At 34.5% G+C, this 25,234-nt stretch overlaps 6 protein-coding genes across 17 annotated transcripts; 2 read left to right on the top strand and 4 right to left on the bottom strand.

Annotated features, from left to right (window-relative positions):
• The first annotated feature begins 451 nt into the window (after nt 1–451).
• LOC103494670 (uncharacterized) lies at nt 452–4,421 on the top strand. Its single transcript, XM_008455968.3, has 10 exons — nt 452–925; nt 1,459–1,524; nt 1,609–1,789; nt 1,900–2,096; nt 2,510–2,560; nt 2,649–2,740; nt 2,995–3,128; nt 3,572–3,654; nt 3,847–3,951; nt 4,178–4,421. Exons 1-10 carry the CDS (start codon nt 620–622, stop codon nt 4,313–4,315), a joined length of 1,353 nt encoding a protein of 450 aa, XP_008454190.1. The 5' UTR covers nt 452–619; the 3' UTR covers nt 4,316–4,421.
• A 713-nt stretch (nt 4,422–5,134) lies between these two features.
• Nucleotides 5,135–6,720, bottom strand: LOC103494667 (triphosphate tunnel metalloenzyme 3-like). The gene has a single exon (XM_008455964.3). It carries the CDS (start codon nt 6,196–6,198, stop codon nt 5,410–5,412), a length of 789 nt encoding a protein of 262 aa, XP_008454186.2. The 5' UTR covers nt 6,199–6,720; the 3' UTR covers nt 5,135–5,409.
• A 33-nt stretch (nt 6,721–6,753) lies between these two features.
• On the bottom strand, nt 6,754–8,861 carry LOC127143758 (uncharacterized). Of its 3 annotated transcripts, none has more exons than XM_051087402.1 (3): nt 8,719–8,861; nt 7,628–7,980; nt 6,754–7,142 (listed from the first exon to the last, which is right to left on the bottom strand). In XM_051087402.1, the coding sequence occupies exons 2-3, from the start codon at nt 7,922–7,924 to the stop codon at nt 7,005–7,007; spliced, it is 435 nt and encodes a 144-aa protein (XP_050943359.1). In that variant the 5' UTR covers nt 7,925–7,980; nt 8,719–8,861; the 3' UTR covers nt 6,754–7,004. The 3 variants fall into 3 exon arrangements, with proteins under 3 accessions (XP_050943359.1, XP_016901457.1, XP_050943358.1); XM_017045968.2 differs by lacking the exon at nt 8,719–8,861 and adding an exon at nt 8,361–8,397; XM_051087401.1 differs by lacking the exon at nt 8,719–8,861 and having other exon boundaries at nt 7,628–8,280.
• A 258-nt stretch (nt 8,862–9,119) lies between these two features.
• Nucleotides 9,120–12,295, bottom strand: LOC103494669 (uncharacterized). Its single transcript, XM_008455967.3, has 6 exons — nt 11,828–12,295; nt 11,600–11,724; nt 11,407–11,503; nt 10,275–10,384; nt 10,094–10,168; nt 9,120–9,465 (listed from the first exon to the last, which is right to left on the bottom strand). Exons 1-6 carry the CDS (start codon nt 11,895–11,897, stop codon nt 9,415–9,417), a joined length of 528 nt encoding a protein of 175 aa, XP_008454189.2. The 5' UTR covers nt 11,898–12,295; the 3' UTR covers nt 9,120–9,414.
• Nucleotides 12,296–14,402: 2,107 nt separating this feature from the next.
• Nucleotides 14,403–19,686, bottom strand: LOC103494666 (NADH dehydrogenase [ubiquinone] flavoprotein 2, mitochondrial). Its single transcript, XM_008455963.3, has 10 exons — nt 19,427–19,686; nt 19,316–19,348; nt 19,133–19,198; nt 18,134–18,250; nt 17,183–17,260; nt 16,958–17,063; nt 16,593–16,639; nt 15,039–15,116; nt 14,883–14,948; nt 14,403–14,766 (listed from the first exon to the last, which is right to left on the bottom strand). Exons 1-10 carry the CDS (start codon nt 19,481–19,483, stop codon nt 14,659–14,661), a joined length of 756 nt encoding a protein of 251 aa, XP_008454185.2. The 5' UTR covers nt 19,484–19,686; the 3' UTR covers nt 14,403–14,658.
• Nucleotides 19,687–20,561: 875 nt separating this feature from the next.
• Nucleotides 20,562–25,223, top strand: LOC103494665 (formamidopyrimidine-DNA glycosylase). Of its 10 annotated transcripts, none has more exons than XM_008455961.3 (10): nt 20,564–20,952; nt 21,503–21,554; nt 22,392–22,449; nt 22,712–22,780; nt 22,913–23,038; nt 23,311–23,361; nt 23,520–23,597; nt 23,737–23,836; nt 24,393–24,427; nt 24,538–25,223. In XM_008455961.3, exons 1-10 carry the CDS (start codon nt 20,724–20,726, stop codon nt 24,943–24,945), a joined length of 1,206 nt encoding a protein of 401 aa, XP_008454183.2. In that variant the 5' UTR covers nt 20,564–20,723; the 3' UTR covers nt 24,946–25,223. The 10 variants fall into 10 exon arrangements, 8 of the variants coding, with proteins under 8 accessions (XP_050943354.1, XP_050943356.1, XP_050943357.1 ...); XM_008455960.3 differs by lacking the exon at nt 23,737–23,836 and adding an exon at nt 23,888–23,990 and having other exon boundaries at nt 20,567–20,952; XM_051087395.1 differs by lacking the exon at nt 23,737–23,836 and adding an exon at nt 23,888–23,990 and having other exon boundaries at nt 20,855–20,952; nt 22,696–22,780.
• Nucleotides 25,224–25,234: the final 11 nt, after the last annotated feature.

The raw sequence follows: 25,234 nt of genomic DNA, 5'->3' as shown, positions 1-25,234 counted from the left end.
AGAAATTTGATAAAACGATGATGAAAATTATTTAGATTTATGTAGGTGCAATAGTAACAAGAATAGAAACTAGGTCTTGAACATCACAACCACATTGTCAATACCGTATCCTTCCCGCCTCAATTTCCATCCACAATTTTTACAGATTTCTATCCTAAATAAATTTAACACATTTAAGAAAGATAAATGATGGGTTGTGATATTCAAAGAATAAAGGTACTTTCAACAAATTACAAAGTCGAGATCTTTTTATTATTTTTAAATATAATAAAATGAATTAAATATTTATAAAAATATTATTATCTATCGATGATATATACAAATAGATTAGTATCCTTTATGTCTAATAAAATTGCTAATATTTTACTATTTATGATTAGTTTTTTTAATGGAAAATGAAAAAAAAAACATTTTATTTTCTAAATAAAAGACAATGGAAAGAAAATGGGAGAAAATGGTAATGAAATATCCAAAAGGCAAGGAAGAAGCCTTACACGCATGCGCCAATAGGGAAGAAGCAGCATCTTCAAGTTCAAGCTAAGCTCAATCCTCCTTCTTCTTCTTCTTCTTCGTTTTCAATTCTGATTCTTACCCTTTTCTTGTTTTCCTCATTCTCCCAATGGGTTCCATTTCTCTGGACATTTCTTCCACCTTTTTTACCATCCCTTCTACTCGCTCTAACCGTATTTCTTCCCGCTTTCCTTCTGCTTTTCTCCCATCTCGCCCCTTCACCTTCACTCTCACTTCTTTTCAATCAACACCTCTTCCCGCCCTCCAGTCCAAACGAACCTCCCCAAAATTCTCTGTCTTCGCCTCCACGGCCACACCCACATCAGAGAGCGATGAATCCGATGTTTTGACCAAGATTCCCCCCGATGACCGGATTCCGGCTACCATTATCACTGGATTCTTGGGTTCTGGGAAGGTATCAACTCTCTTAATATCTTTTTTTCGGTTGCGTGTGCATGTTTCTATGTGTCGGGTCGTGAGCTATAAGTGAAATTAAGTAGAGTTTGCAGTATTGTTTTCTTGTGCTATTTGGATTGGTGTTAAGGGAGTGTGGTTTTGTTAAATCACTGTTCAGAGAGTATTTTTATCTTAAGAATTGAGGTTATAGATGAAATGAATTTCAATTGGAATTCCAGAGGTTTCTGTTTACTTCGTTTGCATCTTGTAAATTCTTGTTTTTGTCCCGCTGTTCGTTTACTTGTCGCCTCTTGAGTTAACAATATGCAGGGTGGGGAATTCGAAACTGACCCTTTGGTGGAGGATATATTAGTTGAGAGTTCGTTTACATGTCTTTTGAATTAAAAAAAAAAATCGCTTGGAACTGAAATTTTCTGACTTGGGGATAAATGAGGGTGTTTCTTTTAGTTTTTAACAATTTACAGTGAATTAAGTTATTATTTGGAAAATTTAAGAACCTTTTTGGTTGTGCTTTCGTGTGAAACTTTGCAGACAACATTGCTTAACCATATATTAACAGCAGACCATGGGAAGCGAATTGCGGTAATTGAAAATGAGGTATGAGATAGAACTTTCTGTACCTGATCATGTGGCTCCTTATCGGTTATATTTTTAGCATTGCATTTTGTCTTAAAACTACAGTTTGGAGAAGTAGATATTGATGGTTCTTTGGTTGCTGCAAAAACTACTGGAGCTGAGGACATTGTTATGTTGAATAACGGATGTCTTTGTTGCACTGTGAGGGGTGATCTTGTACGGATGATATCGGAGCTGGTTAATAAGAAGAAAGGGAAATTTGACCATATTGTGATCGAGACTACAGGTATGAAGAGTTTCCCAATCATGAGAATGAATGCACATCGGTCCTATTTATTCATGATGATTTCATTTGGCGCGGTCTTATACTTTCTGTTTCATCAATGGAACATGTAGGATTGGCAAATCCATCACCAATCATTCAGACATTTTATGCTGAGGACTCGGTTTTTAATGACGTGAAGTTGGATGGTGTTGTCACATTAGTTGATGCCAAACATGCAACATTCCACTTGGACGAAGTTAAGCCGGAAGGAGTTGTAAATGAGGCTGTAGAACAAATTGCTTACGCTGATCGAATCATAGTAAACAAGGTATTCATGATAGGTGACTGATTTAGCCTCTCGAGATATAATGTTCAAACAAGTCAACTTAACTTGTGAGTAGATTTTTCTCATTCCCAAGCCAAGCCTGTTTGTTTATACACAAAATTTAATGCGTAGTTTTTTTTAATCCTGTGGCATATTGATAGAAAGTCGCCTTGTTATTCTGCTTCTAAGGTTTTGCTTTCAAGTAAATGTCTATGGCCTCCTCACTGGTAATGCAATTTAGAAAATTTGTCCGTGGTATTCTTAGGTAGATGATGGGCTTCTTAACATGCGGTTATGTCTCATGTACAGATTTTACTACAAAAAAATAAGTAAAATAGACAACCTTGAAATTTACTTGAAATAATTTTTAGTTTTTGCTCAAATGCTTGCCTAATACGTGAACTGTATGCCTCTAGACTGATCTTGTTGGCGAGCCACAAATTGCTGATCTGGTCCAACGGATAAAGGTTAGTATCACTCAACACTTATTCTTACACACTGATTCATTAGCTTTTCAATGTGTCATTTATGTTTCTTTTTTCCCTTCCGAAATAGAAAATAAACCGGATGGCTCAACTGAAGAGGACAAAGTATGGCAAGGTTGACTTGGATTATGTTCTTGGTATAGGAGGCTTTGATTTGGAGAGGTAGTTCCGTACCATCTAAAATTATTTCCTTTGTCATTGAAAGAGACTCCTGATTCTTTTGTTGTCACTTTTCCTGAATGTAACACTTGTTGGATAAAAATATTCATTTGAATTCTCTTTTATGTTCCATATATTTGTTTATTACCATTTTTTACTCTTCCTGGTGCTTGGCTTTTTGTTTATTCTTGCCATTCCTGCTTGATTTTGGATGATTAAGTTTTGTTCTTCTCCTCATCCTCATTTCATGTTTACAGGATAGATAGCTCTGTTGATACTGAATCAAGGGAAGATCATGCTCATAGTCACCATGAGGATCACGAGCATAGCCATGACCATGACCATGATCGTGATCATCACCACCACGACCATGAACATGACCACAAGCACGGTAAAATTATGCGCTCATATAATGTGTTATATTTGTTGTGCATTATTTGAGTGCTACACTTTATACTTAGCCATGTCACTCTTCTATCATATTGTCGTGGAGATTCCGATCATATGTGTAGTATGGCCTCATGGTTCTTGCTTTCTGTTCCTATGAAAACACTGCATCATCCAGATTTTTTGTAGATGTTTTACCGATCCAAGTACAATTTACGGTTAAAATTTACAAAGAACTCACATATTTTGTTCTCATTTATAAAGTTCCCCGTGTGTGAACGAAACTTACTTTTGACTACAAAACACATTGCTCAAAGTGCAATGCTTGAATAGATTGTTTCAGCACCTTGATCATGGAATTTGAGTCGTACCAAGTCATCGGGCATCCTTAGTTTGTGTGTTTTTTGTTCTTTCTAATCTAACATCATTTTCAACTTTTCAATGCAGACCACCATTCACATGATCACACGCACGACCCTGGCGTATCTTCAGTCAGCATCGTCTGTGAAGGAATCTTGGATCTTGAGAAGGTTGGTGTGGAGGGTTTCCTTGTCATCAAAATGAACTCAACACTCTTCATTGGACTACTAATTTATTCGTACCCCTTCCCATTTTAAGAATGCCTCATGAGTATTTTTTTTCACCATTCTTTCTTTGTCATGGCTGTCTCTGCTCGTTTGGCCTGAGCGAAATAATTTCATCTCTTTGTTGGTATCATTCAGGCAAACATGTGGCTTGGTACGTTATTGTTAGACCGTAGTGATGACATATACCGGATGAAGGGTCTCTTATCAGTGCAGGGTATGGATGAGCGATTCGTCTTTCAGGTGAGTGAAAGAAAAATCAACGAAATGGATGACTAATGATTGTCTTTTTGTTCAGTGACCAAACTAACCGCTTTCACTAAACCACCAAGTAGAACTTACATTTCTAGTTGTTTAGTTCTTGGTATCAAATTTTAGAAGATTCATTGTATTAATTCCTTTCTCTTTCATTTACATGTCAAAATGTTTTTCGAGTTCAGTAATCTGTTTTTTCTGTTGGGTACGACAGGGTGTTCATGATATATTTCAAGGTTCTCCCGATCGATTATGGGGTCCAGATGAGCCGAGAATCAACAAGATTGTGTTTATAGGAAAAAACTTGGATGGAGAAGAGTTAGAGAAGGGCTTCAAAGCATGTTTATTGTGATGACCTATGTGGCTACATAACATGATTTTGGAAAGATATTGCAGTTGAAACATTAATAGAGGTTTTTTTTTTTCTCTAAGAAAATTTAAATATCATTTTTTTGTTATTTTTCCTCCCTTACATCAGTGGTCTCATTTTATAATGAAATCTAGGCCTGAAGTTGATCCAGTTCATTCAATCTCTTCCTTCCTGCCAAATAGTCATGAATTGGTCTGGGGGTTCGATAGTATTTGTGTGAACTAAATTTATAATTTAAATTTCTAACCTAACTTAGCATAGTTGCGTTTGTTTTAAGCTCAAATAACATCAGAAAATCAGAGTCGTAAGACAAGTAAAAATTTGAACTTCTAATTGAATGTTAGTTAATGGTGGATTACACTTGATAGCAAATGAAAAAAATTAACAAAACCTTGAAAATTCTTAAAGATAATTAAAAGAGATTTGAAAGTTAAAAGCAAATTAACAAAGGGAAATTGTGAACAAATATTTTTTAATCAAATACAGGGAATTTATTTTTCTTAAGTAAATAGTTTGTTTCTTTTTTTAATATTTAAAAGATATTTATTAACAAAACATTTAAAACCTTTATAAAAGATTTAAAAGTTAGAATTTTGATAGTATTTAGTTTTGGTTATTGTAAAAAGAAACGTGATTAAGAATTCGAACTCAAAGCAAATATGAAATATAACGAAGTTAGTAAGAAATCATCCCATTTTTTAAAACTAACACATGCAATGTGACAAACTTTTTTTTTTTTTATTGTATACTCAATCCAAACAATTTTTGATCTAACACAAGTTATGAATAGAAGACCCGAAATATTGAGAAAATTACCTAACTCGAATTGATTTTCATCATTTAAAAAGAGTACAATTTATGAAGAACTTGTGAAGGTACTCTTTTTTTTTTTACCGAGATCGACACCGAGATTTTAATATTTATAAACTATATTCTTTTCTATTTGAAAAAAAAAAAAGGGAAAAAAACCAATTACATGTGTTTCAGGAAAAATAAAATTTAAAACTAAAATAAAATCTAAAAGAGAAAAAAATTGGGACGGCTGACGGCATCATGAAAATGGAAGAAGAAAGGTTTCAGGAGAATGGCGGCAACTTCCCAGATCGGAAAATGGCAAACTTAGAACTTTGAGAATACGAATAACGAATCCCATTTTCCTTCATAAATCCTTCCAACAAATCCCTATCTCTTTCCGCATCTTCACTCTCACATTCCATTTCATAATTCCTTCCGAATTCAAATATCGTTTCATCCAATTCCAATTTCAATCCTTTCCATTCATACACTCTTCTCTCGTTCTTGAATCCCCCCAAGCACACAAACCCATCAACCCCATACTCCTCTTTCACTCTCTCCAAAATCTTCGATTCTTCCATCAACAACATTCGATTCGGTTCCTCCACGCACGCGCGGCCGATCGATGGTTCCAACGCCTCTTCCTCCTCCTCGATGCGGCTGATTCCGTCGGAGATTATGGGTTTTGCTTTGAGAGAGAGGACGCAGTGGGAATCTTCGTCGTAGAGTCGAATCCGGAGGGCGGCGTGGTTGGAGGAGAGCTCAGCGTTGGGGCCGTCGAAGAAGAAGTTGTGTTGATTGTGGGTTTTGATGTGGTGAGAGGAGAGGAGGTGGGAGAGTTTGTGGTGAGAGGAAGAGTCGGGGAGACGGAGTTTGATTTCGACCTCCATTGGTGGCGGTGGTTGTTGATTTGTGGGGCGGAGGTCGTAGAAGAGGCGGCAATTGCGGCGAAGATGGAGGGAGGGGTGGCCGGAATTAGGAAGCAATCGGAGACTCATTTCTAGTTGTCTCGGAGCCCAGAAAATTGGAGATAAGGCTTTCAGTTTCAACCCCTTATGAGTTGCGATCATATCATTTTCTCCCACTCTCTTCTTGTTTCTTATTTTCCAAAATTACTTTCATTTTATTTCTTTTTTTTTTTTTTTAATTGCTTTAATTTTGTTTCTTGTTTTTATTTAAAAAATTACATTCATTTTGTTTCTTATTTTTTAAAATTACCCATTCTTATGATACGTAAAATTACAATATTGCCCATTATTTAGGGTTTTTTCTCCTCTCTTTGGCTTCCTCTTCTTCTCCGGCAGAAGCTTCTTCTTCACGAGGCTTAGAGATGGGTGATGGAAGAGTTGGGCAAGACCAACCGGAGATGGATGAGAGTGACACCAAGTGAGCAAGAAATAAAATAGGAAGGAACAAGGTGGTTTTTTCGTATCTACCCTCTATTTTAATAATTTCCCTCGAATTTGACGTAAAGGAAATGTTAATATTTCTTTTTAAACATGTCATTCAATAATTTTTTAACATGGATCATCCATCGGGCTATGAAATAGTTTTTCTATATATAATTTTAAACAATGGTATAATATTTTCAATTAGACAAATAAGTATTTAAAATAATATCATAAAAAAGAATAATTTTTAACATAAAATAGTAAAAGAATTTATCGAAACTACACAAGTTTTTCTAAAAAACTTCTACACACAATAGAATATCAAACATTAAAGACGACAACAATCAATCTCATTATAGGGACCAGGCCAACCTAAATATAAATATAACTCGATGATTGAACATATGTTCTTGACCAAAAGATCAAACATTCAAATTAAATTCAAGTCTCCCCAATTGATTTACATGTATTTAAGGAAAAAGAGATCAATTTTCTCTCATAAGATGCAAAGATTTGGTAGAATCTGTGAAAGCCAACAAATTTGGTTTGAAATGTTTGAAGACGAGAGATATATTTGCTTGGTGGTGAAAGATTTCTGATAGGCCAACACCACCTCTCGATTCCTGTTTTCTCCACCATAACCAAAAGTATTTCCACAAATCAGTGCAAACCTAATTTGTATCTTTTTTTTTTCTTTTTATAAATTGAGTTCCTATTCTCTCATTTATGATGAGATGCTGTAGAAATTATCAAGAAATGTAAAAGAATTATGAAACTAAAGTCATGAACATTGAACAAGCATAAAGCTTCTCAGTAGTTTTGAAATGATTAAGATCAAATTTACTCTAAAACATGTTATTAACTATTCAAAATAGAAATGAATAGTGTATGTCAATTACTAAATTCATGAAAAACAAAGAAACAATTAAAAGTGTCAAATTAGAAGGATTAAAGACGAGTTTTGGGGTGATTTTGAATCACAACAATGATTTTTTAATCATGTCAAAATCACTCCAAAACATGCTTTTTATTCTCATCTATTTCTATTAAAAAAAAGTTTAGAAATTCAAGATATTTGAAGTAAATAACGAGATTCAAATCATTTTACCTTGGGGGAATGGAGTGTCTCATCATGATCTTCAAGAGAAGCCATCAAAGCAGCTACCTCATTACATAACTCATGGCTTTTGTTTATGATCTGAAATTGCTGGTTTATCTCATACACAAGATTTTTCCTTTCCTCCAAACTGTCGAACAAAGCTTTCTTCATAGCTCTTGTATCTTCTTCAAGAATTGTCAATCGTCTACCGATCTGTTCAACTTCACAAGCTTTCACTCTCGACCTCGAACCACTTTTCGATGAGTATTTCGCAACCCCATTTCGATCAAATGTTCTTAAAACCATCTCATGACTCGAACCATCTGCTTCAGTTGCATGCCCATGAGAGCGTTTTTGGTGTTCTGCCATTGTAGCAAAAAAGTCAGTTTCATCAACTTCTGAGGCCAGTTTGCAAGTTCTCTCGGTTGTTGTGTGAAGTTTTTTGAAACACAAGAAGAGTTTAATTACTTGTACTGTAAAAATTTTGAATCTTTTGGGCTTCGGAGAGAGAGAGAGATGGAGAGGAATGTATACTTGGGAATCGGTGCCATATGGAGATAACAGGATGTAAAGAGAATGCTAATAAATTTTAGCGTCGATAGTATTGGAAAAATAAAACTCTTTCATGTTCTCAACAAAAAGAAAAGAGATTTTGGTGGGGAAAAAAATAAAAAGAAAGAAAAAGAAAATGAAGAAGTTGGGTAGAAGACATGATTATGACGTAAGAATGAATGAAGCTTACAAGAGGTTGCAGTGGCAACTGACTGGAGAAATTCGGTAGTACTGCCGCAGTAGTATGAAAAAATTTACATGCTTAAAACAAATGAATAATATATTAATAAATTATTTATAGAGGGTGACAATATATGTACCGGAGAGTTAAAAAAGATATGTATTCTAGTCAAAAGATTTGTGGTTCAAATCCTCCACTTTTACTAGAAAAAAATCGAGTCTTTTATGGTTCAAATCCTCTGCCATCTTAGACCCAAAAAAATCGAGCAACCCAACATACGGAAAATGTACTCAACATAACAAAGTTTTCTTTTTGAGGCAGAGAGGTTTGCTGCACATTTCTCAAGACGAAGTTTTAAGAGAAAAACCTGTTATCGGGATGAAGTTTATAAGTCGGTGGATACGAGTCTCTAATGGCGGCTTTTGGAGGATTGTTGTGTCAACTTCAAGTGGCAAGTTTTGGCTCCATTTCTACAGAAGCTTTGGCGTCATGTAAAATCCTGCAGCATTTCCAAACCATCAACCTTATCTTCACCTTATAAGGCAACAATGAAGTGAAAAGGTATGTTAAATAAGATGGTCTTAGATGTATTGTCTAATGAATTACTCACAACCAATTCAAATGATCCCCATACATCATACATCTAAGACAATCTAAATGACTATTCAGAATCCTTCAGTTTCCGCATAATTGATTTCTCCTGTTAATTTTCTTATGTCTCAATCCTTTAATTTTAGAGTTTAGTTAAGAGACAATAGTCGATCCAAATTTGATCAGAAATAATTCGTTTCAGAGAGATTTTCATTAAGATGGTTCGTAATCTTTGAAATCAATATCTGTCTACAAAAGGGTGAGCCACAGGCTTGAATTGAGCATAAATGAACATGTTTGAAGAATTGATCTTGCTCATCGATGCTGAAATTGCTTGAGAAAGACATGATACAGGAGGATGACGAAGAAATGATACATGACGATGACGCTTTAGCTAGTAATGTATCATTCGTTTCTCCTTTTCGTGAAAGGGGAAAAGGGAAGGGACAAAGGAATAGTTTGAGTAGTCGTCTTAATCGACAGGCACCTCAACCTCCATTTTCAGGTCAGAATTGCCAAGAATCTGCAAAAGAACAAAAAATACATATTATAACAGCTGGGGGAATATATGAATTGAGAAAATTATGAATGACTTGCAGCACTCAGATGACAGAAGTCAGTACAATAATAGTTTGCACGGGGTCACAAAATTGAACTAGATGACTTCTAGGAAAAATCATGGAAAAGTTGATATGGTGCAAGACACTAAGTGATGAATAATGAAGTAGTTCTGAAGTGTAGAGAATAAGCAAATCAACCATGATTGGTGGAACCCTTTTCATTCAGATGCTGAAGACTCGGTAAGTATAAATCAAAAACAATTTAAAAAATTAACTTTAAAGTTCAACAACGAGGTACTGTTATTGATAGAATAAAAATTTTCTTAAGATTTCAAATATGATTGTGAACGTTAATGACTAGACTATTTATTGATCACAAATTGTCCTTGAGATTTCAGCTGCTTTATCTTTGTGGTAATATTTGGGTAATTCAAGACGATTAATGTACTTACTCCATTTAATTGATCCAAGTTTCAAATAATTATTAATTATTTTTGTGTTTGTATGCGTGTTAGATTAGGAAGTCACTGGCCCACTAGGTCTTGTTGGTACAAATGAACAGGAATGAGATTTAACATGGTAAAAACAAACCTTAACGAAATCGTCCTGGGTTAAATGGACTTCCTTTGTGTAACCTGCTTCCTCCAGAAGTTGGCTCAAGACTTGCTGCAAAAGAAAGAAACGAACGTAACTTTATAACATGCCATGTGCCATGGAAAATATAAACAATTCTCTCAATGCCTCATAAGATTTAATGTATCGTCTAGAGTACCTTTCTTTGGTCATCAGACATGAAGGGACCAGACAAATCTTGTAGCACTTCTATCATGTCATTGAAGGACACCTTCCCATTCAAGTCGGCATCGTAAACTTTGAACATAACTGATGGAACCAAAAACAAATAATAACTGATGAGTCCAGCTTTTTCAAGACAACAAAGCTTATTATATTAGCATATCATTTATTAAAATTTTAGATAATCAAATTTTTAGTTAAAAGAGTATGTTGTTAGTGGCTAAAAAAAACGATTGACAAGAAAGAAAAGAGGAGATACAATGCCATCTTTCTGATAGGCAGAAGGAAATTAACCACTGAATTCAACCCCTCTCTCACAACAAATAAAGAATGTTATTTGACTAAGAAAGTTTATTAAGAGATACTAATGTACATTTTGACCCAATACTCGCACTATCCAAAAAAAAAAAATTAGAAAGGCTGCCTAAAATCATGCAGATGACTCTTGGGATTTTCATATATCAACTAACTAAAAAGACCAAATTACTCTATCTATGTAGGTCTTATTGAGCCAATTACAATAAGTTGATTTTTGAGGACTCTTTATAGAAGCCCATTTGATATAACCTTTTCTCACTATCTATACTTCTAGAAGAAGACTACAAACATATAGGATAGTAATTGCTAGGAGCGTAAACAAAGTCCTTCGTTGTTTAAGAAAGAAAGAGATCTAGTGTACATAAGTATGAACAATAATCTCCACCAATATAACCTTCTGGGTGAAATCAAAAGCACAGCTCTAAATGCTTACGCCCAAAGTGGGCAATATCTTACCAATGTAAAGATAGGTGGAGGTTCTTTTGTCCATTTCAACCTCATAAATTCCCGATACCATCAAATTCAAGAACATAAGTATACCGGCATTTGTTTCTATATTTCAAGGAGCAGATCATGTAATATTTATGGGAAGAAAACGTCTTAAATGGAAACTGGAAAGAGCATTATTCCATAGCATTTCTGTACAATTAAGTACGAAAAGTGGGAAATATAAACAAAAAATTTGCTCCAAACTTCAAAGGCAATATTTGGAACACCGTCAAACAAATCAAATGTCGAGTATCATCGACAGGATCTAAACAATCGCAAGTAAGTATGCATTTTATACGTACATTCAATTTTACGTTGGATGCTAGCTTTAGCACTAAATGCAGACAAAAATGCCACGAAATCCTTAAAGTTCAAACCATCAACCATCTTTAGCAGCCTCTGGGGAACACAAAAAGGAAAGGACAAACTATCATTCGCCGATTAAAGTACACGCAATTTCAAGAAAACAATCATAGAAATGTTTAAAAAGAAAACCTGAGAAAGAGGATTCATAGCGAATTCTGGAACTGATAAAAACTCATCGGCCAAGATGTATCCCTTTGAGTTTCGATCGAGTTGACAAAATCTTTGATACAGTGACACTATTTCCTGTTGCGTAACTGAGTTATATAACCAAATTGAATGAGAACCGAGAGAAATTAGAAGTGAAGAGTATGGAAAGAAAGAATAAGGAACAGAAATCGGAAAGAAAAAGAAACTCACATAGATTATCGCAGTGGCATTGAACTTCTTCAATATCATATTGAGTGAGCATCGAAGAGGAGTTTCCCATTGTTTGTTGCTGAGATTCAATACACGCGCAAATCAAAATCTACCTTCTCACCTCGAAGAAGAGGCAAAATGTAGGTAGATTACAAAGAATTTACTATTATAGTAGAAAAGGGAGAAATCAAAACAAACTATAGGAATCGCTGAAGACCAAAAAACTTATCAAATTAAGTGGACGAATTAATTGAATTCTGTGGAGTTATTTGTTGATCGATCATAAAAAATTTCAAGAATCCAAACAGAATCAGATCAAAAGAGGAGAGAACTGCCCGATCTGGGGCTGAGAACTGCGCCCTTAGCTGTTTTTGCTTGCATGAAATGATCTGAGTTCTATAGAAAAAAAAGAAAAAAAATCTGTTGAAATTGTAAATCTGACCCTAAATAAAATTGGAATTTAGTCCTAAGCTGAATTTTAACCTTTCAAACTTATAGGACTAAGATTTAATAGAATGATATTGTTGGCATTTTTATCTCAAATTAATTAATTAGTTTAGATGATAAGAAATCTAATTTTATTTACTACTAGTTTTATTATTTTGAATAGTTGTAGAGTTCCAAATTATTGATATTAAGTTCTGAATCAAACAAATTAGAGCTAAAAAAAAAAAAAAAAAAAGTGTAGTTAAAAATTAGATTAACAGAGAGATATTCGAGTTGACGTGTTGGCTTATTCATCAAAATGGGTTCATAAAAAAAGTGTATGACTTAGAAAGAAAATTGATTTTGAAATTTGGTTTGATTTAAAAATAAATGAATTGATTTTAATTGGTTCTAAATTTAAAATTATATGAACTTTGAATTTGTTTGGTTTTAATTTAAAGAGATGATTTTAAATTTGGGTGAGGTTTAACAATAAAATTAACTTTGATTATAAAATGAGTCATAGGTGATTGAATTTTTATTTAATTTAAAAGAAAAAAGAAAAAAAATTATTTATCTTAAAAAAACTACAAAATTTATTTTTTGTATGAAGTGTGAATATAATTTTCTTTTCGAATTTTAAAACGAGTGATAGGTGATTGGATTTTTATTGAATTAAGAATGAAAGATGGGTGATTGAATTAATTAACAATAAGTGATGAAAATTGAGTTTAAAATAATGAGTGATTGAATATTTAATAATCAAATGTGGGTGATGGTTAATTTTTAATATTTACTTTTACTTCTTTTAATCTCAACAATTGATTTTTCCTTTTCAAAATCCAATGATCCAAATCAAATTTAGATATCACCATCCATCTTCTTATATATTATAAAATATAAACTCTCCATTTTCTCTATAATTCACACAAAATTTCTTATTTTCTTTTCAATCCTCAAAGTTGCAAAAGGTGTCCATGTGGTTCTTTTTCAAAGCTCTCAATCTCATCTTGGTCTTGAGGGAGTTTTTACTATGAGGATTATTTGTTGCAAGTTCAAATTTATACTCTATATAGAGAGTTTAGTGTATGTTATTTAAAGTTTCGAGTATTTCGACGATTGGGTTCAAACATGTGGAAAGGATTTAGTTTGCTGAAAAAAAAGAGCAATAGTTTAACGAGGAAGAGGGAGAAATGATCACATGAGGGTTAGGAGAAATTTTCTTTTTTAGCTTAGATAGCATGGGGATAGAAAATAAGGAGAAGATAACCCAATAATTTTTTGATAGAGAAATATGAGTTTGATGGCTTTGATATCATTAAGAGTTTAAAAATGTACCCCTTTTAGAGATGAATGAATCTCCCACCAAGACCTTAATTCATTCATAAAGGTTTTTACATGTGTCAACAATAATTTACAAAATGGAAAGAAACCAAGAGTGGGAGATGGACAGAACCCCTGAAAGACATCTTATCTCTTTAAAATTTTTCTTTTTTAAAGGATCAGATTAAAATATGAGAGTAAAACAAAGAAACTATATGTTTGTATTTATCCTCAAATTTTGGCTTCTTCGCGAGTTCTAATTTATATATCCACTCTATTTATCCTCAAGCCTTGGCTTCTTCGCAATCAAAAAATGATTTTTATATTCGAAACCCATTAGAAAGAAGGATTATTTGTTGCAAGTTCAGAGAGGAGTGCATATTATTCAAAGTTTGACGATTTGTTCTAAAGTCGTGTTAAGGATTGAGTTTACTAAAAAAAGGAGCAAAATAACAGTTTGATCTCTAATGGATGAAAATAGTAAAAGAATTTTTTCAATCAAAACCCTAAGAGACGCATGAGAAGATGAATGTAAATCGAATTTGATTAAAACATTGTAAAAATCACTGTGTCCTCTTCTAATATTTTTCTCAACTTTTTGCATTTGAATTTAGTTACATATTCTTCTCGGTTGAAATTAATTGAATCTGTTATTACATGCTTATTTATTATACACTTAATTATTATCCTAAGTGCTACACAATTGGGAGGGGGAAAGAGGTGGGGGGGGGGGGGGGGGGGAAAGAGGTGGGGGGGGGGGGGGGGGGGGGGAAAGAGGTATAACAGCAAAAAAACTTTGTAACTATTTAATACACGTTAAACAGGATTAGGGAAAAAAAACACAGATGAATATTGAGGCCATTGCTGAAGTCGTCCGTAGCTTATACAAAAGTCAAAAAAACAAAAGCATGCATAGCTTAGACAACAGAACAAGTAGGCATTGTGTGTTATTGAAAAATCCACCAGAATCCATTCCGGAAGTAAAATAGAAACATTTTTTTTGGGGGGTGGATGAAACTTTGACAAAATAAATAATAATCCACCAGATTTGGCATTATTGGAGGAAGTAAATGGGAGGCTTTTCAGCAAGCATCAAGGTCCCGGCATGGAGGCGGTTTCGGTTCGCTTAGCAAGGTTGTATTTCCTCCTTCTGGTCCGCACCGAATGCGTCCTGGGTTTTGTGTGCCATGCTGAAATAGGACATAGATGTTACATTTTTTTTTTAATCATAAGCCAGCATTGTGAAGAAAATTACAGAGAAGAAATCTGGGGAACTTGACATCAGCAAGCGAGTTAGTTTCCTTACCGGCGGTTTCTCCCCTCTTCTCAACATCTCTACTATCTCGACGACTCTTTTAGGAGTGACATCTTCCTGAAAATGATACAATATACGCAAATAATTGTGATTCAAGCACAGAGAGTTTATATGGCTTGGTTGAATGAAAATGTTATGCGCACTCACATAGTAATTGTATGTGTATCCTTCAGATCCATTAGAGTAATCGGCAACTGTGATCATTGGAGCGTTAACACAACATCCCTACAGAAGATAAGCAGATATCAGATTATAACTTACGAAGGTAACTCAACGAGTCTCATCAGGCATGCCAAAAGAGAAGATGAAAGAGAGGTAGCAAGAAAGAAAAAGAAAAAATCGTGGGGCTTTATCTAAACAATTTGACCAGCATTTTTTTTTCTTCTGTGAATGCCAAGCTACTTCGACACAGACCGAGGACAACCAACTCATGATGGTTAACAATTTGATCAATATTAGTGAAGAATTTGAAGTAAACATAACATGAGGACAATGACAAATAAATTTGTAAGCTGTTCAGGCAACCAACATCTTGTTCTTCATCCAAATGAGTAATAAACGTGTGGAGGAAACTATATCCATAAAATTGCTGAAGAGCAAAGGCCAGGAATGAGAAACTGCTTTTATTTTCTTCGAAAGCATTGAATTAATCCATGGGGTGAGGGAATCGAACCACCGATTTCAAGGTTGTACTACCAGTTAAATTATGCTCATTTTGGCATAAGAAACTACTATTTAACCATGCTAGTATCTCCTTAAAAAGACAAGTTCCACTTCAATGAAAATGCACTGGAGCCAAATTATCAATTTCAATTTGACCAGCCAATTCAAGAGACCAAGCTCTCCCAAGAATTGAGTTCAACACAAGTAACGTCTACCTCCTCTCACGCTCCAACTCGCTATAAACTATGGCCCACTAACATAATGGCCAAACATAAATACCATATAAAGAACAGCCAAAAGATAAACAGAAACTAAAATACAAATAAAGTAGTAATTAACTGGTCCATCACTGCTCATCCTAACATATGTATTTGTATGTATGAAGTTTCACCTAGTCAAAATCCTAGAAGTCTTCTGTTTTGGAATCCCATTGTGAGTAAGTTTCGTAAGAGGTTCTCATCTAGTAAGAAAAGCTTTTTTCTCAAGGGATGACAGACTCAATCTCATTTAATCTATTTTGAGTGGGATTCCAAACCTTGAAGAAACTTGTGGTGGTATCCTTTGTTGAGAAATCGAGGCGGGAAAAGAGTTGCACTTAAAATGGCACTCAGGCACTTAGTAAAATGGGGCTGGTGGTGAAGGTCCTTGGGTTAATATAGGCAACTTGAGAACCCATTTCAAGGCCCTTTTGAGTAAATGACATTGACGTTTTCGTCATGAAGTTCAGCAGGTTAGCTGGTAAGTAGGTACACAATTTTTAAAAAGATACACCTTGAAGCATTAACACTTTGAGCCTTAAAAACACTGATTTTACACTTTGGACCAAGTGTCGAGAGAGAACAAGTGCCAGACTTGATTGGGCCACAGCATTCTCTGCAGGCCCTTCCTGTATTTCCTCTGTTTGAGGGAATTCTATGCCACTGTTATCTTTCTCTTCTTTTTCTTCATGAAAATTTGGTATTCATTGAAAAAATGTTGTATAAGAAGGTCAGGGTAGATGCCAAGGAAATAGAATGAGAGAAAGAAAAGAAATCTCACCATGCATTCCATTTCTCCAACAGAGAACAGACCATCCTTTGTTACTTCTGCACATCACAAACATTATGGACTTATCTTCAGATCTATATATCTCCAAAGTTCTAATGAATAAATTGTAAAATAATAATAATAAAAAAAGTACATAAATTTGCATCAATAATATAATTATGATTATTGTTATAAAAGTTATCTTGTAGAAATTTAGATTGTTGTTCATATGAGGTCAAATACTTTTAACATATATGGAGTACCTAAATAGTAATAAGTTAAGTTTAACTTCAGACTTCCAATCGCTTACAATAATTTATAATTATGAATTCTCCCATGCCCAACGTTTCATGAGCAAACTGCTACATAACACTCACCATTGCGCTTCACTCCCAAGTGTTTTAGCAAAGCATCTTCTATTTCCCGAGAGCCACGAATCATGCATGGAGTAGTGCCACAAACTAACAAGTGGTACTTGCCCACCTGAAAATAAATTAATGAAGTTCAGCAGGTTAGCTGGTAGGCACATCATTTTTAAACAGATCACCAAAAATCCAAATGTAAATCAAGAAACAATATAGACTTAATTTATTCTCTCTCACCTTAGCTCGATTGAACATTGAATAAAATGTCGCAACTTCATATACACGGATGGGAGCAACCTCCACAACTTTAGCTACCTGAGTCAATCATAAAGGTACCTTTATAATGAAATATATTGGCATAACATCCGTCATGTTCACAGCCTTACATAATTGTTCTACTGATACAATCAACTCCCAATCAACCTATGGTACAGAGCTATGCTCAACTCATAGTCATTTAAATAATAATAACAAAAATCAATCAATCAATGACAATCTAGAAAGTGCATACTTTTGTGATTAAGGACTAATATAATTAAAGGCGTTTTGTTTTACTATGAGTCTCTTAAATAAAGGAACGAAAAATTAATTTAAATAGCTATGCTAGACAAATTAAATATTGAAGAAGCAGCAAGCATGTTATTTAAGAATTTGGAGGCCATGAATCTCCTTTGTAAGAAATCACCTTATTTTAGTTATTTAGCTGATTTTCTTTAGAAGATGCTCCCAGTTTCTCTATGCACTTGTTTTGTTCTGAAGGGTGCTATTGTTTTAGGATATTGACTTATTGTAGTTAAGACGATCATTTTAGAGTCATGGTTGTGCATAATCCAAGACCAAATGTTTTTTTAGATTACTGAAATTGGAAGAAGTAGTTCAAATAAACGAAGCTCATGGATTTTTGTTAGGATGTTATGCACAACACGACTATTTTTGGAGTACATTAAGCAAGCCAAATCTACCCAACCCTGAAGAAAATAATAAATGAATAAAGCACACAAAAGAATGAAAGAGAGGCAAAGGCTTTAGCAAATCAACTATGAGGAGTCAAATCCAGTGTATGGTATAAATATTCTTATCATAGTTTGACTATTGCATACTAAAGTTCTTTCATACATTTTTGGAATACTTCAAATTACTGACACGATATCAAACTAAAGAGCAACTTCAAAGCATATGCCAACATACTGCGTTCATTGCAGAAACAGGAAGCCATCCACCATGTTGCTGTTGTGCAAGATCTAACAAAGGAATGACAGCAGATTGTTTATAATTGGAGGGGTAGTGGGATAATATCTCTGCAATCTGCACACAAATAAGATCAACTAAACCCTTTTTTTATAAGAAATATTTGATTGATGTCGACAAGATGAAATTACAAGAAGCAAACATATATCCCTATTTGCTACAACAATATTAAACCAGTTTTTTAAAATAATAATAATAAATATTAGGCAAACATAAGTATGAATGATTGTAAAACCAAGTACGGGAATATCATACTGATATTAAGCCCACCAGACAATCTACGTAAAAAAAAAAGATAATTAAGCTTCCACCCACTACAAAATGACAAAGAGCATCTTAAATCCTCATCACATATCTGTGATAATAAAGTTTCTAAAAGCACAAAATGTGATGCATACAATGTAGTTACCAAATCAACTTACAATGATAGACTAAGATATTGCGATTTCATGTACAAGTGGGGGAAAAAGGCTTCTTCGAGACTATCTATCAATTATGTTGCGGGAATCATGTATATTGGGTATTATTTTGGTTAATTCCCAAAAGCTACGCTCTAACAATCATAAAAACAGAAAGATGCGCGGTGGTATCCATTGCATCATTCTAGTCGTTTACATTGGTCTAACCCTTACAGTACTCATTTCCTCTTTTATTTAGATGAGTTGTTGTCCCATAATTTGATAGGTTGGAAGCCAGACATGGCTATCTATAAGCAACAAATTGTAGCAAGTTAGCTTTCCAGGTGTTGGGTCAAATTAACAGAACAATCATTTGTTTTGAAAAATAAATTGTCATAAGACAAGCCAAATGCAGAAGAATATCGATCTGAAAGGCACCCAGATTTCCCAAATTCCCAAATCAATAAAGGTTAAAACATTCTCGTCTCAGACTAAAAACACCAGAAATCCTAAAATTTCTAGAGTAATTAAAAACACCTACCTTTTTTTTGTTCGTCTCAGAGAATTCCCAAGGAAGATCGGGATTGTTATCCGGCGAATCAACATGCTGCAACACGTCAAAAACTCAAATTCATGAGCTCAACAAAAAAAAAAAAAAAAAAAGTTAAGCCTTTCATTCAATTGAGAGATTACAAAGTTAGATGGAAAACACCCATGGACTCACATAGTTGAAGGCAGTTGAGAAGCATCGCGAAGTCTGTAGGAGACGAAAACTGAAATTAGAGAAAGGAATTGGAGGATGAAAGAGAGTGAAAATAGAGAGTGAGATCAAAACCTGACGGACACTTTGCCGGATTCCGGCAAGACGATTGGCAGCCAGGCGAGCTAGCATGTTCGGAGAGAGAGAGAGATGAATTTTAGGGCCTAAGAATGGAGCTCGGATTCAGGCTCGAAGTGAAGAGGAGAGAGAGAAGGAGGGAGAAGCTGCCCGGTGCTTCGCTACGGTGATGAGATGTTGGAAGAGAGACGAGCCCCATTAAAACGATGCTTCGGCCCAATGACTCGATTTGGACCGGTTCAAATTCAACCTTATTTAAAGCTCGAAACAAAATTTAGATCAACCTCCTCACGGATTAAATATTCAAATTATTTCTAACCATTTAGTTTTTATACTTTTAGCATTGTAAAAATTAATTTATCAAAAGTTTATTATTTTATGAGATAAAATTTGTATTTTATAAAATTAAGAGTCTCTTATTAGTTTTTTAGTTTGTTAATGCAAGAATTGTTATTAAAAATTTACATTAATGTCTAAAAATAATTTTGAAAGTCAGAAAAATAATTTTAGCTATATTATAATAGCTCCCGCCCTAAAAGTTAAAATATTAAAACGTAGTTTTAGTTTTATACTCGTTATTCTTTTAACAAATTGCAAAAGCAACCTAATTTTACCTTTTATTTAAAAAAAAAAAAAAAACACCTATGTTCTTACTATAGTTCATGACCATTCACAGATGTTTCAGAACTGTATTAAAAGTATAAAGTATTTCAATTTTAGATGAAAATCAGGACATGTGATGTATTCATGTTTTTAATTTTTGTTATAAGTCATTGTCACGTCATTTTTTAGTACAACAATCATGGAGATAAGATATTAAATCTTAACTTCCATGAAAGGATAAAAGTACCTACTATTGTTTTAAGTCATTGTCGCACCCAAAGTCTCAATTTTTATTCAATATTCTAATAATTTTTAAGCTATAATTTGTAGTTATAACATGTGTGCCATCCTTTTTAGTTGGAGGGTTTTGTTAACTATAGTTTTTTTTTTTTTTTTTTGAAAAAATTGCAAAAACAACCTAAAAAATATGATACTAATTGCAACTATATCATTAAATTTTTAAATTTAAAAATTGATCCCCCCAGAGTATAGATTTGAAGTTCCAACTTTTACGATTTATGAGTTTACTTTTTATAATCTTAAGGCATAACGAGGACTTGATTGAAAAGACTCGTTCACGAGTCTCGGTCAGCGCAAGCGGTAACCCATTTGTCAGTATCTATCACTCCTACTTCCTTCCTCTCAAGCAGAGCGCGCCAAAAGCATCGTTCCGTGTTCCGACCACCATAACATGCCGGAGTTACCGGAGGTGGAGGCGGCGAGGAGAGCCATAGAAGAGCATTGCGTCGGGAAAGTAATTAAGAAGGCCGTAATAGCCGACGATACGAAGGTTATCGACGGCGTATCACCTTCCGATTTTGAGGCTTCGCTCTTAGGCAAAACCATCCTCTCCGCCCATCGTAAGGGCAAGCACCTGTGGCTCCGCCTTGATTCTCCTCCTTTCCCTGCATTTCACTTCGGTACACTTGCCTCCCAATTTCCTTTACTTTTTTGAACTTCATGTGGTTTTTTGTAGTCACATTTGGTATTCTGCTATTGAAAATGGGTTGTATTGCCTTATTTCTAGTGGAACCGTTCGTTAATTCGTGTGAAAACTTAGTGAAACTTGGAATTCGTTAGTTTCATGTGAAAAATGCAAAGGGAAGTTGTTAAAATCAAGGTTGATTTGGAAGTATATGAGTGTGAATAGTTGTTTCAACTATTGTAGATTTTAGAGTATGGGGGTTCTAGTTCTAGATTCCAAATTCATAAGGCGACTGCCTCTACTTTGTTTAATTTGTTTTTTGGAAGCACTAATTTTGTCCCCAATTGAAACCGGCTGCTCGCATTCATTTCTTCCGTGCTGAAGTATTTAGATTGTTAGCTAAGAAAGCTTTTTTGTTTATCGGTGATCAAGTCTGACCTTGTTGTTTTAGACATTCTCTTCCATTTTTTATTTTCACAACACTGATTCTTTTACCATTTTAGACTTCCTTTAATCTCGTTCATGTTCATGTTGATTTGCCTCAGGGATGGCAGGTGCCATATATATTAAAGGTGTGGCTGTCACAAACTATAAAAGGTTAGACATGATTAGACCAAATTTATTGGTCCGGCATTAAGCAATTATGCCTAGAAAGTTATGCTTATATCTTTTTGGTTCTGGCGTTGGCACTTGTGTAAGGCGATGGTTCTTTTTTACTTGGTTTATGGCTAAATTAAAAGTTTAAGAAGGAATCAAATTTCTTGTTTCAAGATTTTAATTTGGCAATTCTTTATGTTGAAAGCTCCTTGATAGAAATATAGAAATTGTATGACCTATTAGTTATAGTACATACTTTGAGTGATACGAGCGGACTAGATAGATAGAGAGTTTTTATTTTATTTTATTTTATTTTATTTTTTCCTTTTGGAGTTAAAGGGAGGGAGAATTCAAATTTTTGACCTCTTGGTTGAGAGCTTGACAACAGAGAACAACTCATTACTATATCATTAAGTATATTTTGTTGTACAAGATATCTTCAATCATGAACTTACTTGAACGTGATCCATTCTATAGGTTGTACGACTATGTCCTTGAGTTCTAAAAATGTATAAGCCATCTTCAATCATTGATGTAAAGGGAAGGAATATTCATATGATCATACCAAACTGATGAGTATATTGACTGCACATTTGACTAATCAAGTTAATATAGCTGTTCCGTTGTCATGAAACACAATTTAAAATGTTAGATTTTATTGCTTGTAGAGTACAACCGTCCTGGTTTTTTGGTTGCATATTTTCTGGGGATGATTCGGACCACTCATATTATACATCCTTACAAATATATTGATGTGCTTTCCTCATTTGTCACAATGATCTTAGAGAGAGTAATTTATGACTCCCACTTTTGTTTAACAAATGGTGATATCTGTAGGTCTATGGTTAATGATGATGATGAGTGGCCTTCCAAGTACTCTAAGTTCTTTGTTGAGGTAAGATCGTTTGTTTTCCTTATTAGTATAAGGTTGCTAAGTTGCTAACTATTTGTTTGTGAGACTATGTAGCTGAAGTGTTTATTTGCCTTGATGTAATTTACCCTCTTCACAATTATTTGAGATATTCATGATCACATAATAAATTAATTTATTTTTGGTTTTTTCTAATTATTGTCATTATCACATAATAAATTAATTTATTTTTGGTTTTTTCTAATTATTTTCATTACAACATAATCCCAGAAATCTCCTTGTGCAGCTCGATGATGGTGTAGACCTATCCTTCACTGACAAAAGGCGGTTTGCAAAAGTCTCCCTGCTCGAAGATGTACCTTAATATTACTCGTGAAATACCTTTAATTTTATGGATTTCTTTTATTATATGATCATCTTAGTGTGAGCCACCGCCAATTTCATGCACGACTCTTTTTTAGCTTCACTATCAATTTTGTTTTTACAGCCAGCTTCAGTGCCCCCAATATCTAAGCTTGGCCCAGATGCTCTTCTAGAGCCAATGGCATTAGATGAGTTTATTGAATCCCTGGAGAAGAAGAAACTAGCAATTAAGACTTTATTGCTTGATCAGGTAAAACTTCCTACACCTTTGTCAGTGGTCTATGTTCACTGTTCACAATGCATGGTTTATCGATTTAGTTGAAGCAGTGTCCATTTCCTGATGTTTAACAATAAGAGTGCTTTGTTTGGTACCTGTTTGGTGTTCGATTAAAGAATCAACTCTGTGTAAAGTTGCAGTGTCAGAGTGTTATATGATTTCATTTCTACAAAGAATTAGAATGAAATTTTATTTTCTCAGTTTACAATTATGATTTGTATTAATCTTCGCCTGACTTTTCACAGAGCTACATTTCGGGTATTGGCAATTGGGTTGCAGATGAAGTGCTTTATCAAGTAAGTTCACCTTAGGGATGATGTATATTTCTTGGTGTTACTCTGAGGGTGTAGATATTGATACATTTTTTTTTTCTCGTTCGCATAGACTACTTTATAGGGCTCCATATGAGTACTAATCAGTTTAAAACATCCATTTAAAAAAAAAAAATTCTCAGGCAAGAATTCATCCAAATCAAAGTGCTGCAACCCTATCCAAAGAAAGTTGTGCAGCTTTGCATAAGAGCATACAGGAGGTATGACTACTTTCTTTCCTCTTCCCCTCCAAATCATCCCCAACCCTTGCAGCCCTAGTCGGAGTTAGGCATGCTGCACCCATTTGAGATATTCATAGCAAAACATTCTTCATGGAAAATATAGAGGAACCGCCTGTAGGTCCTTAAAAGAGCAGTTGAAGTTGATGCTGAGTCCAACAGCTTTCCTGAAGAATGGTTGTTTCATTTTCGATGGGGAAAAAGGCCTGGACAGGTCAATGGTAAGCTCAGTTAGATGTTTGAGCATTTTGATGAAGCAACTGTATTCACAGGTAATTGAAAAAGCGCTTGAAGTTGGAGCAGATAGTAGTCGGTTCCCTAATAATTGGATTTTCCATTCACGTGAAAAGAAGCCTGGCAAGGCTTTTGTTGATGGTTTGCTCTTGACACTCTAAGATCTTATACTCCATCGGTTTCATGATTTTCAATGCTCTGAACATGAACTGTTCTAATTCAAATAATTTTTCATTCGAAGAAAAGCAAAATATCAACGGGTTTTTAATTGACCATTTGACGCGTTGGCTTACTTAAAATTGGCTCCTATACCTTCTCAATGGCGATTGTTTCCTTAAAAACATTGAACAATTAGTAATCATAACTACATTTCCTTTTATCTTCTGCAATGAAAAAAAGAGTAGAAATATGTTTGATTTGTTGATCAGGTTCGCAATGTAAAAAAAAGTCATGGTATTCTTGGCTTGCCTTCTCTTGCATATAACATCGATTTGTTTTTGGTATTGTTTTGGCGTTCTCTTAATCATGTCCTGTATACTGCAGGTAAGGAAATCCACTTTATCACCACAGGTGGCAGGGTATGTTGTTGTATAAAGACATGCTCACAATAATTTTAATTATTTCAAAATCTCGCCTAAACATGCATTCAAAGGCCTCATTTGATGAATATATTATTGACTTATCGTAGACGTCAGCCTTTGTACCTGAGTTGCAAAAGCTTACTGGAGCTGAACCAAAAAATCAAAACTCAAAGAGGAAAGGCAACGATAACAAGAAAATGAATGATGAGGGCGATGGTGAACTAGTGAGCAAGACAGAGAAAACTGCTGATATTAAGCAGAAGCCAAAGCCTAAAGGTCGCTCTAAGAAACCTTCAAAAAGAAAATCCAAAAGCGAGGACGAAGATGGGTCTGACGAGGAAGCTGAAAATGATGATGCCAGTGATGATGACAATGGTCGCCCTGAAGGAAACAAGAAAATGGGAAAGAAAACAAACATTGGACAAAGGTTTGATGCTGCTTCTGAACCAGAGAAGTCTTTGAAGCAAACGGTTCAGAGCAGTCGAAATGGTAGGCGGAGGAAGAAAGCAAAGTAAGTTTATTTCCTCAGACATCATATGTAGTATTTTGTTTTGTTGTTTTTCTTTTGGGGTGGGGGGAGGGGGTCTAACTATGAGAACATCTATCTGTAGAAGAACTTGCTCTTTTGTCATTACTGTTAATCCTGGCCGTAGATGTGGGGCATGACTTTTGTATCATCCGTTCATTTTGAAGAAGGAAGATGTTCGGCCTGTTTTTCTCTTTTCTAAATGCACAGTTGCACTGACACCGTCTATATATAGATATATATTGATGTTAACTAGTTTCTAGTTTATTTTATGTGCA

This window comes from Cucumis melo, chromosome 7, assembly GCF_025177605.1.
Source record: "Cucumis melo cultivar AY chromosome 7, USDA_Cmelo_AY_1.0, whole genome shotgun sequence".
NCBI lineage: Eukaryota > Viridiplantae > Streptophyta > Magnoliopsida > Cucurbitales > Cucurbitaceae > Cucumis > Cucumis melo.
Note: the sequence above shows the minus strand (reverse complement) of the source record. Positions and strands in the feature narration are given on the sequence as shown.

Coding starts and splice junctions, on each gene's coding strand:
- LOC103494665 (XM_008455960.3), top strand. CDS start 20,724: ATGCCGGAGTTACCGGAGGTGGAGGCGGCGAGGAGAGCCATAGAAGAG. Junction 22,450..22,711: donor ACTCTAAGTTCTTTGTTGAG/GTAAGATCGTTT, acceptor CTCCTTGTGCAG/CTCGATGATGGTGTAGACCT. Junction 23,362..23,519: donor CAGATGAAGTGCTTTATCAA/GTAAGTTCACCT, acceptor AAAAATTCTCAG/GCAAGAATTCATCCAAATCA.
- LOC103494667 (XM_008455964.3), bottom strand. CDS start 6,198: ATGATCGCAACTCATAAGGGGTTGAAACTGAAAGCCTTATCTCCAATT.
- LOC127143758 (XM_051087401.1), bottom strand. CDS start 7,987: ATGGCAGAACACCAAAAACGCTCTCATGGGCATGCAACTGAAGCAGAT. Junction 7,143..7,627: donor AGACACTCCATTCCCCCAAG/GTAAAATGATTT, acceptor TGGAGAAAACAG/GAATCGAGAGGTGGTGTTGG.
- LOC103494670 (XM_008455968.3), top strand. CDS start 620: ATGGGTTCCATTTCTCTGGACATTTCTTCCACCTTTTTTACCATCCCT. Junction 1,525..1,608: donor TTGCGGTAATTGAAAATGAG/GTATGAGATAGA, acceptor TTAAAACTACAG/TTTGGAGAAGTAGATATTGA. Junction 3,655..3,846: donor GAATCTTGGATCTTGAGAAG/GTTGGTGTGGAG, acceptor GGTATCATTCAG/GCAAACATGTGGCTTGGTAC.
- LOC103494669 (XM_008455967.3), bottom strand. CDS start 11,897: ATGGGAAACTCCTCTTCGATGCTCACTCAATATGATATTGAAGAAGTT. Junction 11,725..11,827: donor ATGCCACTGCGATAATCTAT/GTGAGTTTCTTT, acceptor TATATAACTCAG/TTACGCAACAGGAAATAGTG. Junction 11,504..11,599: donor CTATGAATCCTCTTTCTCAG/GTTTTCTTTTTA, acceptor TGTGTTCCCCAG/AGGCTGCTAAAGATGGTTGA.
- LOC103494666 (XM_008455963.3), bottom strand. CDS start 19,483: ATGCTAGCTCGCCTGGCTGCCAATCGTCTTGCCGGAATCCGGCAAAGT. Junction 15,117..16,592: donor TTGGAGAAATGGAATGCATG/GTGAGATTTCTT, acceptor TATCTTCTGTAG/GGATGTTGTGTTAACGCTCC. Junction 14,949..15,038: donor GATACACATACAATTACTAT/GTGAGTGCGCAT, acceptor TATCATTTTCAG/GAAGATGTCACTCCTAAAAG.